The 14,104-nt window shown below is 32.6% G+C and overlaps 1 protein-coding gene across 1 annotated transcript; it reads right to left on the bottom strand.

The window, feature by feature from the left end:
- Window positions 1-6: 6 nt before the first annotated feature.
- Window positions 7-12,832, bottom strand: LOC141317194 (Golgi apparatus protein 1-like; the record flags this gene model as incomplete). Its single annotated transcript, XM_073832973.1, has 11 exons — window positions 7-42; window positions 359-476; window positions 758-846; window positions 2,065-2,178; window positions 2,260-2,322; window positions 3,771-3,857; window positions 3,940-4,077; window positions 4,365-4,518; window positions 7,392-7,493; window positions 9,485-9,606; window positions 12,537-12,832. Coding segments are annotated over 11 exons (1,319 nt in total), but the record flags the coding sequence as incomplete, so codon positions are not given.
- Window positions 12,833-14,104: the final 1,272 nt, after the last annotated feature.

Raw genomic sequence — 14,104 nt, 5'->3', positions numbered from 1 at the left:
ACAAGCATCATGCAGCTCAGGTTCCAGCCGAATGTCTTCTGACTGCAAATAAAGAGGACCGAGAGTATGACATCTGAACTATACAGGAATATAGTGCATGAATCATATGAAAAAAATTTTTTCACAAAACTTTAATACTTTTAGGTTCTTAATCGAAGAAATTACAGCCACTTTTGTTGTATAAAAAAGGGTCTGAACAATATGGAGTCAACAAGGATCAAGGTTCCCCACCCCTGCACTAATCTGAAAAAAAAAAAACACTTTATAAAAAAACAAACAAAAAGCCCTTGACAGGTCCATGAAAAATCTGCATTTTACCCTGCAGTGTCTTCCATTAACTTAAGTAAAGTGAATTCACCATCTCCAGCTCTTCCACTCTCAACTGTTTCCGACATTTGAGAGACACTCGTTGATCTTTGACATCCTGTAGAGTGTCGTTCCTCACTGTGGTGCTCAAACAGATGACCACGTCCGCCCTGAGGTGAAAAAAACATCAAATGACACATAAAGAGGGTGAAAGAGACACTGAGGAAGAGCATATAAAAAAATTGAGGTTCAAGAGGATCAACTTGTGTGAGCAAGAGAGAGTGCAACAGTGCCAAAATAAGAGGAGACACAAAGGCTGTGATGATTTACGCCTCCATGAAAATATGTTATATAACAAATAAATCAACATCAAAATTGAATGTCGAAATGAAAAAGTTTATGCAGAGCATTTCAAAGCATGAAGAAACAGCTGCTGGATTTGTGAACTCACTTCTTCTTAATGTTGGGACAGAGTTTGAGTACATCCTCTTTACAAGCCATTTTGAACTTGTAGGAGAAGCGGAAGTCCTTCATCTGAACCTGAAAGGTAGATAAGAAAAAAAATACAGTTGATATTAAAATACATTCTATATCTCAAAGCCTACATGAACTGTTAGATAATACACTTCTCTCTCTCTCTCTCTCTCTCTCTCTCTCTCTATATATATATATATATATATATATATATATATTCACTACCAGTCAAAAGTATTTGAACTGTAAGATTTTAAATGATTTTAAAGTCTCTTCTGCTCACCAAGCCTGCATTTAATTAATTCAAAATACAGCAAAATTGTGTTTTTTGTGTAAATTTTCTATTTGAATATATTTTAAAATGTAATTTATTCCTGTGACTTCAAAGCTGAATTTTTAGCATCATTATTCCAGTCACATGATCCTACAGAAACCATTCTAATACTCTGATTTGCTGCACAAAACATTTATTATTATTATTATGTTAAAAACATCTGAGATTTATTTTTTCAGGTTTGTTTGATGAATAGAAAATAGAAATCTTTTGTAACATTAAAAATGTTTTTATGATTAATTTTGATCAATTTAAAGCATCCTTGCTAAATAAAAGTATTAATTTCTATAATTTCTTTTCCCAAAATGTAAAAAAAAAAAACTGACTCCAAGCTTTTGACTGACTTTGTGTCGAATCTTACAGAAGCTTTTTATTTTAAATAAACGCTGATCTTTGGATCTTTCTATTCATCAAAGAATCCTGAAAAAAATGTACTCGACTGTTTTAAGTATTGATAATAATACTAATAACAACAAAAGTGTTTCTTGAACACCAAATCTGCATATTAGAAAGATTTCTGAAAGATCATGTGACACTGAAGCCTGGAGTAATAATGCTGAAAAATTAGCTTTGATCACAGAAATAAATTACATTTTAAAATATATTCAAATAAAAAATCTGTTATTTTAAATAGTGAAAATATTTCAAACTTTTACTGTTTTTTTTGCTGTACTGTGGATCATATACATGCAGGCTTGGTGATCAGAAAAGACTTCTTTATAAACATTAAAATTCTTACTGTTCAAAAACTTTTGACTGGTAGTGTATATATACACACACACAATCTCAAAATGTCAAATATTCAGTGATCAATTAGCTTGGTCAGCATATCTATCAATACTCCAAACCATTCAGTACGCTCTCTGCTGGGACAGCATGACATTTGGAAAAACATCTACTTATCATCATTCAAATTTAACATGGGTAAATTGGTTGTGTGACTGGCTTACCAGCTGGAAATGAGTGACGCCCACAGCACATTTATCATTCATTTCCCTCTGATGTTTGTTCTGCACAAGGCATTCCAGAAGATTCCCTGTGTCTATTTGATTATCAGCTACGTCCTGGGAGGAAAGAGACTGACATGAGGAATTCAGAGTTAAAAAAATAAGAAATAATTAGATGTGCGTGTTGTCAGTACTAACGTGGCAGTGGTTCTGGATGACTGGTTCACAGGCTCGGATGAGCAGGGCTTCAATCTGAATGTCCTGCGAACACAGTGAACAGTAGACCATAAATCAAGATTATTTGTCCCCAAAAAGTGCCTAAAATTAAATATAATATCTTAACACTCAAAATTTAAGATCTTTTAATGTAATTAAATACACATCTTATATTCACCAAGGCTGTGTTTATTTGATCAAAAATACAGTAAAATTGTGAAATGTGCACAATTTAATAAATGTCTTCTATTCTAATGTAATTTAAAATGTAATTTATTCCTGTGATGAAAAGCTGATTTTTCAGCATTGTTGCTCCAGTCTTTTGTGTCACATGATCCTTCAGAAACTATGCTGATTTTAAACTATTATCAATTTTGAAAATAAACAAATTTTTGATATACTTTTCAGGTTTATCTGCCGTTCAAAAGAACTGCATTTCAACATTATTATTAATGTAATATAATGTAACATTAGAAAATGTCCTTACTATTGTTGATCAATAATTATTAAGTTCTTGGTAAAAAAATAAAAATACTTACTTACACTAAACTTTTCAATGCTACTATGTACAATACCAGTCAAAGGTTTTTGAACAGCAAGATTTTTAATGTTTTTAAAGATGTTTCTTCTGCTCCCCAATCCTATATTTATTTGATCTAAAGTACAGCAAAAGCAGTACAATTTTGAAAGATTTTTACTTTTAATTTTTTAATCTATTTGTTTCTATTTTAAAATGTAATTTATTCCTGTGATTTCAAAAATCACTACTCCAGTCTTCAGTGTCACATGATCCTTCAGAAATCATTGTAATATTCTGATTTGCAGCTCAAAAAACCATTTTATTATTATTATTATTATGTTAAAAACAGCTGGGTAGATTTTTTTCAGCTTTCAGAAAATCAGCATTTACCTGAAATAGTCTTTTGTAACACTACAAATGTCTTTATCATCACTTTTGATCAATTTAAAGCATTCTTGCTAAATAAAAGTATTAAATTCATCATTCCTTTCCCCTCCCAAAAAAACATTTATACTGACTCCAAGCTTTTGAATGGTATACTGCATAATGTTTTAAAAGCTTTTTTATTTCAGATAATGCTGATCTTTGTATCTTTCTACTCAAAAGAACCCTGAAAAAATATTCCACTCTGATAATAATAATAAAAATGTTTCCTAAACAGCAAATCAGCATATTTGAGAATGATTTCTGAAGGATCAGGTGACACTGAAGACAGGAGTAATGATGCTGAAAATTTAGCTTTGATCACAGGAATAAATTACATTTAAAAATATATTCAAACAGAAAACAGTTATTTTAGATAGCAAAAATTTTTTTGCTGTACTTTGGGTCAAATAAATGCAGGCTTGGTGAGCAGAAAATACTTTTTTAAAAACATTAAACAACTTACTGTTCAAAAACTTTTGACTGGTAGTGTATAAACAGTAAACTGTACCACAAAACAGTGACCTTATTTACTCTAAGGTTTATGTACCTCAGATTCCAGTTCTGTCAGGTTGCCCACCACATCTCTGCAGTTTGACACCAAGTCCTCAAGATGGTCCTGAAGACACTCCAGCTCCTGAGGTAGACAAACAAACTCTGAATCGCTGACCTAGAAATGCTCATCATGCACTGATATTCCTGCAAAACTTATTTTGTACCTGTCCATTGTCTGTCTTCTCACTGCACCATTTGCCTAAGTCAGTCATGCAGCGTTTCTGGAGCTCAGGGTCCAACTTTACATCCAGAGCTCTCTGGTGAAGAATTCTCTGGACTTCCACCTTACAGTCCCTGGTGAGCTGGACATGGATGTGATTTTTTTCCATATTACAAATATAAGTCCAATCATCTACTTTGACATGCAAACTCAATGGTTGAATACAAAATCACATGCTCTCCATGTTACATGCTTGTCACACATAAAGTGACCAAACACAGTTAACTTTTACATATGCTGGACAAACTCCAAAAGTGGGTAGCTCCTACTCAGAATAAACTGTAAAGTGGACCAGACTTCATGTTGATTGTCTCTTTAGTGTTTTAATGAGAACTGACAAACTAAAATGTGATTATTTGTACTTCTCACCCGTCTGCCCTGCTCTTCTGTCCGGTAAGCGTGGCGGTACAGGCAGGAAAACACAGCGCCAGGAGGCATGAGCTCACTGCTCTCATTCCAGCCCGGGGTGTAGCACAGTCTGGATGCGTCGTTCTGACATTTACGGTATAAGATAGGATCAAGCCTGGAGGGAAAAAAACAAATGATTCACACGTGTAACCTAGTTTTAACCTCAACCTCTGACATTGTGATGCAGAATATCGAAATGAAGGTAAATTGTGTCTATACTTGAAATAAATCTTTCATCATAACTACAGTTGAGGTCAAAAGTTTACATACGGCTTGCAGAATATGCAGAACGTAACATAAAAGGGATTATACAAAATGCATATAATTTTTTTATTTAGTGCTAACCTGAATAAGACATTTCACATAAAGGACATTTACATATAGTCTGCAAGAAAAAAATTATAGTTGAATTTATAAAAATTTATAAAAATGACCCCGTTCAAAAGTGTACATTGATTTCTTTTTTTTGTGATAGCTGTTCATGAGTGACTTGTTTGTCCTAAACAGTTAAACTGCCTGCTGTTCTTCTGAAAAATCATTTCAGGTCCCACGAATTCTTTGGATTTTCAGCATTTTTGTGTATTTGTACCCTTTTCAACAATGACTGTGTGATTTTAAGATCCATCTTTTCACACTGAGGGACTTACATGCAACTACTACAAAAGGTTCAAATGCTCACTGATGTTTCAGAAGGAAAAACTATGCATTAAGACCAGAGGGTGAAAACGTTTGAACGAAATGGAGATGAGTACAGTTTTCTTATTTTGCCTAAATATCTTTTTTTTTTTTCATTTAGTACTGCCCTTCAGAAGCTACAGAAGATACTTACATGCTTCCTAGAAGACAAAATAAGTTACATTTACCCTGATCTTCAAATTCCAAAAGTTTTCACCCCCTGGCTCTTAATGCATTGTGTTTCCTTCTGATCCATCAGTGAGCATTTGAATTTTCTGTAATAGTTGCATATGAGTCCCTCAGTTGTCCTCAGTATGAAAAGATGGATCTCAAAATCATACAGTCGTTTTGGAAAGGGTTCAAATACACAAAAAACAATGAAAACCAAAGAATTTGTGATTTTTCTGAAAAACAACAAACAGTTTAACTGTTCAGTAGAAACAAGGGAATCATAAAAAACTATCACTAAACAACAACAAAAAACATCTGTGGATCATTCAAGTCACAACACAGTATTAAGAATCAAGTGTATGTAAACTTTTGAACAGAGTCATTTTTTTAAATTCAGCTATTTTTTTGGACTATATGTAAACATTGTTTATGTGAAATATCTTATTCAGGTCAGTACTAAATAAAAAACATGCATTTTGTAGGATCCCTCTTATTTCAGTAAATTTAGCAGATTCTGCAAGGTGTATGTAAACTTTTGACCTCAACTGTATATGTGACCCAGGACCACAAAACCAGTCTTAAGTCGCTGGGGTATATTTGTAGCAATAGCCAAAAATACATTGTATGGGTCAAAATTATCGATTTTTCTTTTATGCCAAAAATCATTAGCATATTAAGTAAAGATCATGTTCCATGAAGATATTTTGTAAATTTTCTACCATAAATATATAAAAACTTGATTTTTGATTAGTAATATGCATTGCTAAGAACTTAATTTGGACTTAATTTTAACTTTTAAGGCGATTTTCTCAATATTTAGATTTTTTTGCACCCTCAGATTCCAGGTTTCAAATAGTTGTATCTCAGACAAACATTGTCCTGTTTTAACAAACAATATATCAATGGAAAGCTTATTTACTCAGCTTTCAGATGACATAAGAATCTCAATTTTGACAAATTTACACTTATGACTGGTTTTGTGGTCCAGGGTCACATATGTACACATGACATACACAAATTTTTGAGAGAGAAATTAACGCTATTATTTATTAAATTGATCAAAAATGACAGTATAGATTTTTATAATGTTACAAAAGATTTGTATTTCAAATAAAAGCTGTTCTTTTGAACAATTCATCAGAGAATTAAAAAAAATACATGTATTTTGGGTTGAAATGTTTTGCTTTGGACAAAAATACTAGGCAGCATAACCGTTTTTAACATTAATAATAATAATGCTAAATATCTAAGCTGTTCTTTTGAACTTTCTATTAATCAAAAATCTTGAAAAATCATGTTTCCACAAAAATATGAAGCAGCACAACTGTTTTCAACGTTGATAATAATCTGAAATATTTCTTGAGCAGCAAATCAGCATCAGAATGATTTCTGAAGGATCATGTGACACTAAAGTCTGGAGTAATGATGCTAAAAAAAAAATCAGCTTTGCATCACATGAAGAAATTACATTTTAAATTACATAAATTACAAATACACTGGCATTTTAAATTGTAATAATATTTCACAATTTGACTATTTTTGATTGCATTTTCGATTAAATAAAAGCATTTTTAAAAATCGTACCGATCTCAAACTTTTGAAGCATAGTGTCTGTTAGACACATTTAGCGGTAGTTGCATGAATTAGCATCTAAAACCGGTTTACGGGGAAAAAACACAGTTTACCATGATTTGGTCACAAAAAAGAATAAAATAACAGTCGCTGCAGGGTTGTAACAAACAAGCATCACACAGCCAGTCTGTCACAATGGCCCATCAAAGCAAATTGCTGCTTCAAACAGTTCTAATTAAAAACCACTTGAATCTAATGGGCTGTGAATGAAGTTATGACCGTCTAATGGTTTTATTATAATGGCACTGTGTGGGCATCCTGTTCAAACTGAACAGATGAGAGAGACACACAGCGAAGGTTGCATCACGTGCGCAAATCAAACTGCAGACGAGTGCTGCGTACAATGGTGACCTCCGACCGACTGAATGGATTTGATCGTTGTTATTACACAAATACACTCGAAAACATCTACTTGAAAGCATAAGAGGGGGTTTCAAGGGTCTTATTTTGTATGAGTCATCAGGTAAGGTCAGGTAAGGAAAAAGGAAATGGAAAGGTTAGGTTGATTACTTCCAGTCTCTTGAAATGAAGTACTGCAGCTCTAGAAGACGGTGTTCACAGTCCTGAACCATCTTCTCTGTGTAAAGGTGCTCCATTAGACATGACAGAATCCTATAAAAAGACATAAATACATGTTTTTAATATTTAATCCACCAAATAAAATGAAGGCAGTAATGACCTTTTCAAACAGTAATGGCATATTTGTATTTTGAAAATATATATTTATACATATTAAATAAGAAAAAACTATTTAATAAATAAAACCTAAAACTCAAAATATAATAAAGCAAATAAAAAACAAAATAAAAAAGAAACATGATTGTAATAAATAAAACTTAAAGCTCACAATAAAACCAATTAAATACAATAAAAATTAACAAACAAACAAACTTTTTTGACTTTCTGTCGATGCAAGACCATTTTTAATATTTTCTTTGACGAATATTATACAAATAAATAACAAATAACAAAAAACAAATAAAAAAGTATTAAACTTAAATCAATTAGAAAAAAAAACATAAAAAGCTAACTTTTTCAAATATCAATACATAAATAAATAAATAAATAAAACAACTATATTTAATTATAAAGAAAAACCTTTTTGAGTCTCTTCTGATAAAGGATGATTTTTTTCTGTTTTATTTTAGAAATATGAAATTAATAAAAACTAAAATCATTAAAAAACTAAACAAAACAAAAAAACGAAATAAGAATAAACAATTCAATAAATATATCTTAAAGCTTGAAATAATACCAAATAAATAAAATAAAACAAAACAAACCTCTTCCAATGCAAGGCCATTTTTAATATTTACTTTGACAAATATTATAAAAATAAATGACAAATAAAAAACAAACCTAAAATAACCAATAAGAAAATATAAAATAAATGAAAAATGAATGAAATTAAAAAATAAAATCTAAATAAATAAAATAAATAACTACACCAACAAATGACAAAAAACATAAATAAAATAAAATAAATAAAACTTCTAACTCTAATAAAATAAATAAAATAAAAACAAAATAAGAAAAAAATATTTAGTAAATAAAACTTAAAGCTCAAAATGAAACCAAATAAATAAAATAAAAAATCAACAAAAACAAACAAACCTCTTTTTTGAGTCTCTTCTGATGCAGGACCATTTTTAATATTTACTTGGCAAATATTGTAAAAAAATTATAATAAAAAAATTAAACAGAAAAACATAATTTAAAACCACAACTATATATAACTATAAATAAAGAAATAAATCAATACCTCTTCCAATGAAGGACCATTTTATTTGAGAAATATGAAATATGAAATCAGTTAGAACGAATACAATAAATTAAAAATAAAACTCAACATAAAATCAAATAAACTAAATAAAGAAAAAACGAATTAGTAAATAATCCTTAAAGCTAAAAATAAAACCTAATAAATCAAACTAAAATCAACAAAGAAACAAACAAATCTTGTTTTTTCTGATGCAGGGCCATTTTTATATTTATTTTGAAATATATTATGAAAATAAACAACAAATAAATAAAAATAACCAATTAGAAAAAACAATAAAAAAAAGATGAAGGACCATGTTTGCCTTATTTTGTTTTAGAAATATAAAACTCATTAAAACTAAGAAAAATAAATAAATAAAACTTAAAACTGAAAAAAAAAAAGTATTTACTTTGAAACATAAAAATAAACAACAAATGAAAAAAAAAAAACAATTAAAAATACTACTTTTTTTAGTATTACATAGTCTTTTCCAATGCACTTAAGTTGTATTCTACAGCTTGAATTCTGTTCATCTCTCTTCCTCTTAGAAAAACACTCCACACACACTTAATTGGATTTGACTCCCTCCTCTAAATCCACTGCAGTTTTATATACGGCGGCTGAGAGAGAAAGTCAGTATTGATGCTTTAAACAAAGCACTAAGTCCAGAGGAATAATCTCCACAGGTATGTTATCTCACCCAAATAAATCCTGCGACACACTACAGTTACCTGCTGCTTAGTAGCATCCCCAGGAGTCTTAAACATTAATGACAGAATAAAGTACCCTGCAGTCATTGAAGCTTTCATGCAAGTATTAGCACTATATTGGCATGACTCACATAGGGTCTCCGCTGCGGATGTGTTTGCAGGCCGTCTGGATCACAGACTCACAAGCTTCATTCAAAGCACGATCGATCCGGTAATCAGCGCCGGGGTCTGCCGACTGGATAAGAGTCTGCAGCTACAAGAGACAAATGATTCCCAACACTTTCATCAGGAGATAAATAAGTCATAGTTGACAACGTTTCTAAGCCAGAGCAGCAAATCAGCATATTAGAATGATTTCTGAAGGATCATGTGACACTGAAAATTCTGAAAAATACAGCTTTGCATCACAGGAATAAATTAGATTTTAAAATGTATTCAAATAGAAAACAGTTAATAAACAGTTAATGGTAATAATATTTCACAATATTGCTGTTCATCAAATAAATACAGTAAAAAAAACATAAGCGTATTTTTTTTATTTATAAGAAAGATACAACCCTGGCGAAAAAAAAACCAGCTAAAACCAGCCTAGGCTGGTTGGCTGGTTTTAGGTGGTCATAGCTGGAAGGCAGGCTGGTTTTAGAGGGGTTTTGGCCACTTTTCCTGCCTGGTCAGGCTGGGAGACCAGCTAAAACCAGCTACTTCCAGCTTAAACCAACTAAGACCAGCCAACCAGCCTAGGCTACAACTAGATAACAAAAGTTTGTTAAGACAAACTTTAAGTTGGCTTGAGAAAGCTGGACCAGAAAGTTTAAAAAGTTTTACGTTTTACATTTTTATCAAGTGTGACGGTTTTCTGTCTGAAATAGTTTGAAGTTCAAAGTAGTTTTAAAAGCTTAAAGGTTGATAGATATACATCTAGCATGATTAATAAGTTACTAGCATGTTGTTAGCATGATTAGCATGTAACTAGCATGTTGTTAGCATGATTAATAGGTTACTACCATGTTGTTAGCATGATTAGCGTGTTACTAGCATGTTGTTAGCATGATTAGTAAGTTACTACCATGCTGTTCGCATGATTAACATGTCGCTAGCATGATTAGCAAGTTTTACTAACCTGTTTACAACATGATTAGCAAGTTATTACCATGTTGCTAGCATGATTAGCAAGTTACTAGCATGCTGTCATCATGATTGGCAAGTTACTAGCATATTGTTAGCATGATTAGTAAGTTACTAGCATGTTGCTAGCATGATTAGCAAGTTACTAACATTGCTAGCATGATTAGCATGTTACTAGCATGTTGTTAGCATTATTGGTAAGTTACTAACAAGTTACTAGAATGTTGCTAGCATTATTAGCAAGTTACTATCATGTTGTTAGCACAATTCTAGCATGATTAGCATGTGGTTAGCATGCTGCATGTAAGTTACTAGCATGTTGTAGCATGATTCTAACATGAGTAACATGTTTGCTAACATGTTTCTAACATTATCAACATGTCACTAGCATGTTGCTAGCATGACTTTATCACTATTAGCATGTTGCTAACATGTTTTAACATCATTTGCAAGTTATTAACATGTTGGTAACATGATTAGCATGTTACTAGCATGTTGTTACCATAAATAGCATGTTACTAGCATGTTGCTAACATGCCTTTAGCATGATTTGCATGTTACTTACATGTTGCTAGCATGCTTTTATCATGATTAGCATGTTACTAACATGTTGCTAGCATGATTTTTTCATGATTAACATGTTGCCACCATGTTGTTAACATGATTAGTCAGTTACTAGCATGTTTCTAATATGATTAGCATGTTAACATGATTCTAGCATGATAAGCAATTTATTAGCATATTACTAGCATGTTTCTAGCATGAGTAGCATGTTACTAGCATTTTGTTAGCATTATTAACAAGTTACTACCATGTTGCCAGCATGATTAGAATGTCGCTAGCATTATTAGTTAGTTACTAGCATGTTGTTAGCATGATTAGCAAGTTACTAGCATGTTGCTAGCATGACTAACAAGTTTCTACCATGATTAGTTACTAGCATGTTTTTAGCATGATTAGCAAGTTACTACCATGTTCCTAACAAGACTAACAAGTTACTAGCATGATTAGCATGTTACTAACAAGTTTCTACCATGATTAATTAGTTACTAGCATTCTGTTAGCATGAGTAACAAGTTACTACCATGTTGCTAGCATTACTAACAAGTTACTAGCATGATTAGCATGTTACTAACAAGTTGTACCATGATTAGTTAATTACTAGCATGTTGTTAGCATGATTAGCAAGTTACTAGCATGTTGGTAACATGTTTCTAACAGTATTAATTACTAGCATTTTGTTAGCATTATTAGCAAGTTACTAGCATGATTAGCATGTTACTAACAAGTTGTACCATGATTAGTTAATTACTAGCATGTTGTTAGCATGATTAGCAAGTTACTAGCATGTTGGTAACATGTTTCTAACAGTATTAATTACTAGCATTTTGTTAGCATGATTAACAAGTTACTAGCATGATTAGCATGTTACTAACAAGTTGTACCATGATTAGTTAATTACTAGCATGTTGTTAACATGATTAGCAAGTTACTACCATGTTGGTAACATGTTTCTAACAGTATTAATTACTAGCATTTTGTTAGCATGATTAGCAAGTTACTAGCATGTTGGTAACATGTTTCTAACAGGATTAGTTAATTACTAGCATGTTGTTAGCATGATTAACAAGTTACTAGCCCGTTACTAACATGACTCTAGCATAATTAGCATGTTACTAGCAAGTTTCTATTATAATAAGCAAGTTAGTTTGAATGAGTTTAAACGTATTAGAAATAGTACATAGAAGGGAGCTTGACTGAGGCTCAAGGGATTCTGGGAGTTTTGACAGTTGGAGTTTGAATAGTGTTGGCTCATTTGAACAGTCAATGCAAGCCTATGGGATTTTTCACAGATTTATTCGTTATTTTTAGGAAAACGGTAAGTCCAAACAGTTAGAAAAGAAATGGCAAGTCAAGTCAGATCAGTCTGAAGATCTGTGCTGAGTTTGGAGTTTGTGGAGTTAAAGCTCGAGGAAGAGTAGTAGTCTCGGAAAAAGAAGAGTAATATTAAGTTCAAATATCATTTCAGTAAGTTGGCTTGAGAAGATATGTTCTTACTGCTGTCTGACAGAGGTTGTCCACCGCGCCCTTGTCTCCGCGGGCGACTCTCATGAGGCAGTGGAGGGTTCGTCCCTTGCGGTGCAGTCCTGAGCAGTGCGCCTCGATCTCTCCTCGACAATGTAACACGATCTCAGGGCTCAGGGAGAAATCCTCCATTAGCATGCGTCTGTAGTCCAGCATCTCACCCTGACAGTCTCCAGTCACCGTACGGCCTGAGATGACAGCGGTTAAACCCACGGGAAGAACGCAACAATGAACAAACTTATTAGGTTGCAGCAAATCAATAAACAGCCCTGAAGAGGGGAGCATGCATGAATGAAACAGTATGGCTAGAACAGAATACTGCGCAGAATATACAGTATTCAGCATTTCATGTTCTAAACTCTTAAAGGATAACTGTTGCCAAAATGCAACCTGGGCTGTTTTTTTTTTACTGTAAACGAGACAAACTTATATCTAAAAGCATAATTACGACAAACGAGCCGTTTTTGAGATTGACTGTGATTTAGTTTTGTGGTCAGTGGCCGGTGAATGGGAGTACTAGGGGCATACATTTGAGCGCATCAAAATCGATATTTTTACAACACTAAGAAGGCTCGACACACCATGAAACTGCTCGAAGTATCGCCTGGGTCTCTACACATGAACTCCAGCTTTGAGAACACAGTTAACTAAAAAGAAAGTTTTTGAACAACTCACTTTCACTGTTTGAGTTTCCGCTCGCAGCCGTCTTGCCAGTCAAGAGGTGTCGATCTCAGAATGCGAATGAATGGACTCCATAGGACGAAATATTAGGCTTATATGAGGCTCTTTTTACAACTAGAAGTTTAATATTGTTTTTCACTTGCGACAAAACAACGAATTAGCCGTGCATTTATATGGAAATATGCTTTAGGAGCTAGATCGACACTTCTTGACTGACAAGACGGCTGCGAGCGGAAACTCAAACAGTGAAAGTGAGTTGTTCAAAACCTTTCTTTTTAGTAAACTGTGTGTACACGAACAATGTTCTCAATGCTCGAGTTCATGTGTAGAGACCCAGGCGATACTTCGAGCAAAGTGTCATGGTGTGTCGAGCCTTCTTAGTGTTGTAGAAATTTCGATTTTGATGCGCTCAAATGTATGCCCCTAGTACTCCCATTCACTGGCCACTGACCACAAAACTAAATCACGGTCAATCTCAAAAACGGCTCGTTTGTCGTAATTATGCTTTTAGATATAAGTTTGTCTCGTTTACAGTAAAAAAAAAAACAGCCCAGGTTGCATTTTGGCAACAGTTATCCTTTAAGATGTATACTACACGCTCTCACACTTGTATACTACATACTGTCATTAATTTTCTGCAATAGAAACTGAACATTTACATCCTGTATACAACAGCACAAAACAAAAATAATAGGAGTGCATCTATGTTAATGTATATAATAGTAATCCTATGATAATAATAATAATAATAATAATAATAATAATAATTAAATAACAATTAAATATCCAATTTCAAACAACAGGGGAAAAATACTAAATCTTTAATATTGGCCCATCACCGATATTGAAATATTCTAAAT

This window comes from Garra rufa, unplaced genomic scaffold (assembly GCF_049309525.1).
Source record: "Garra rufa unplaced genomic scaffold, GarRuf1.0 hap1_unplaced_459, whole genome shotgun sequence".
Classification (NCBI taxonomy): Eukaryota; Metazoa; Chordata; class Actinopteri; order Cypriniformes; family Cyprinidae; genus Garra; species Garra rufa.
Note: the sequence above shows the minus strand (reverse complement) of the source record. Positions and strands in the feature narration are given on the sequence as shown.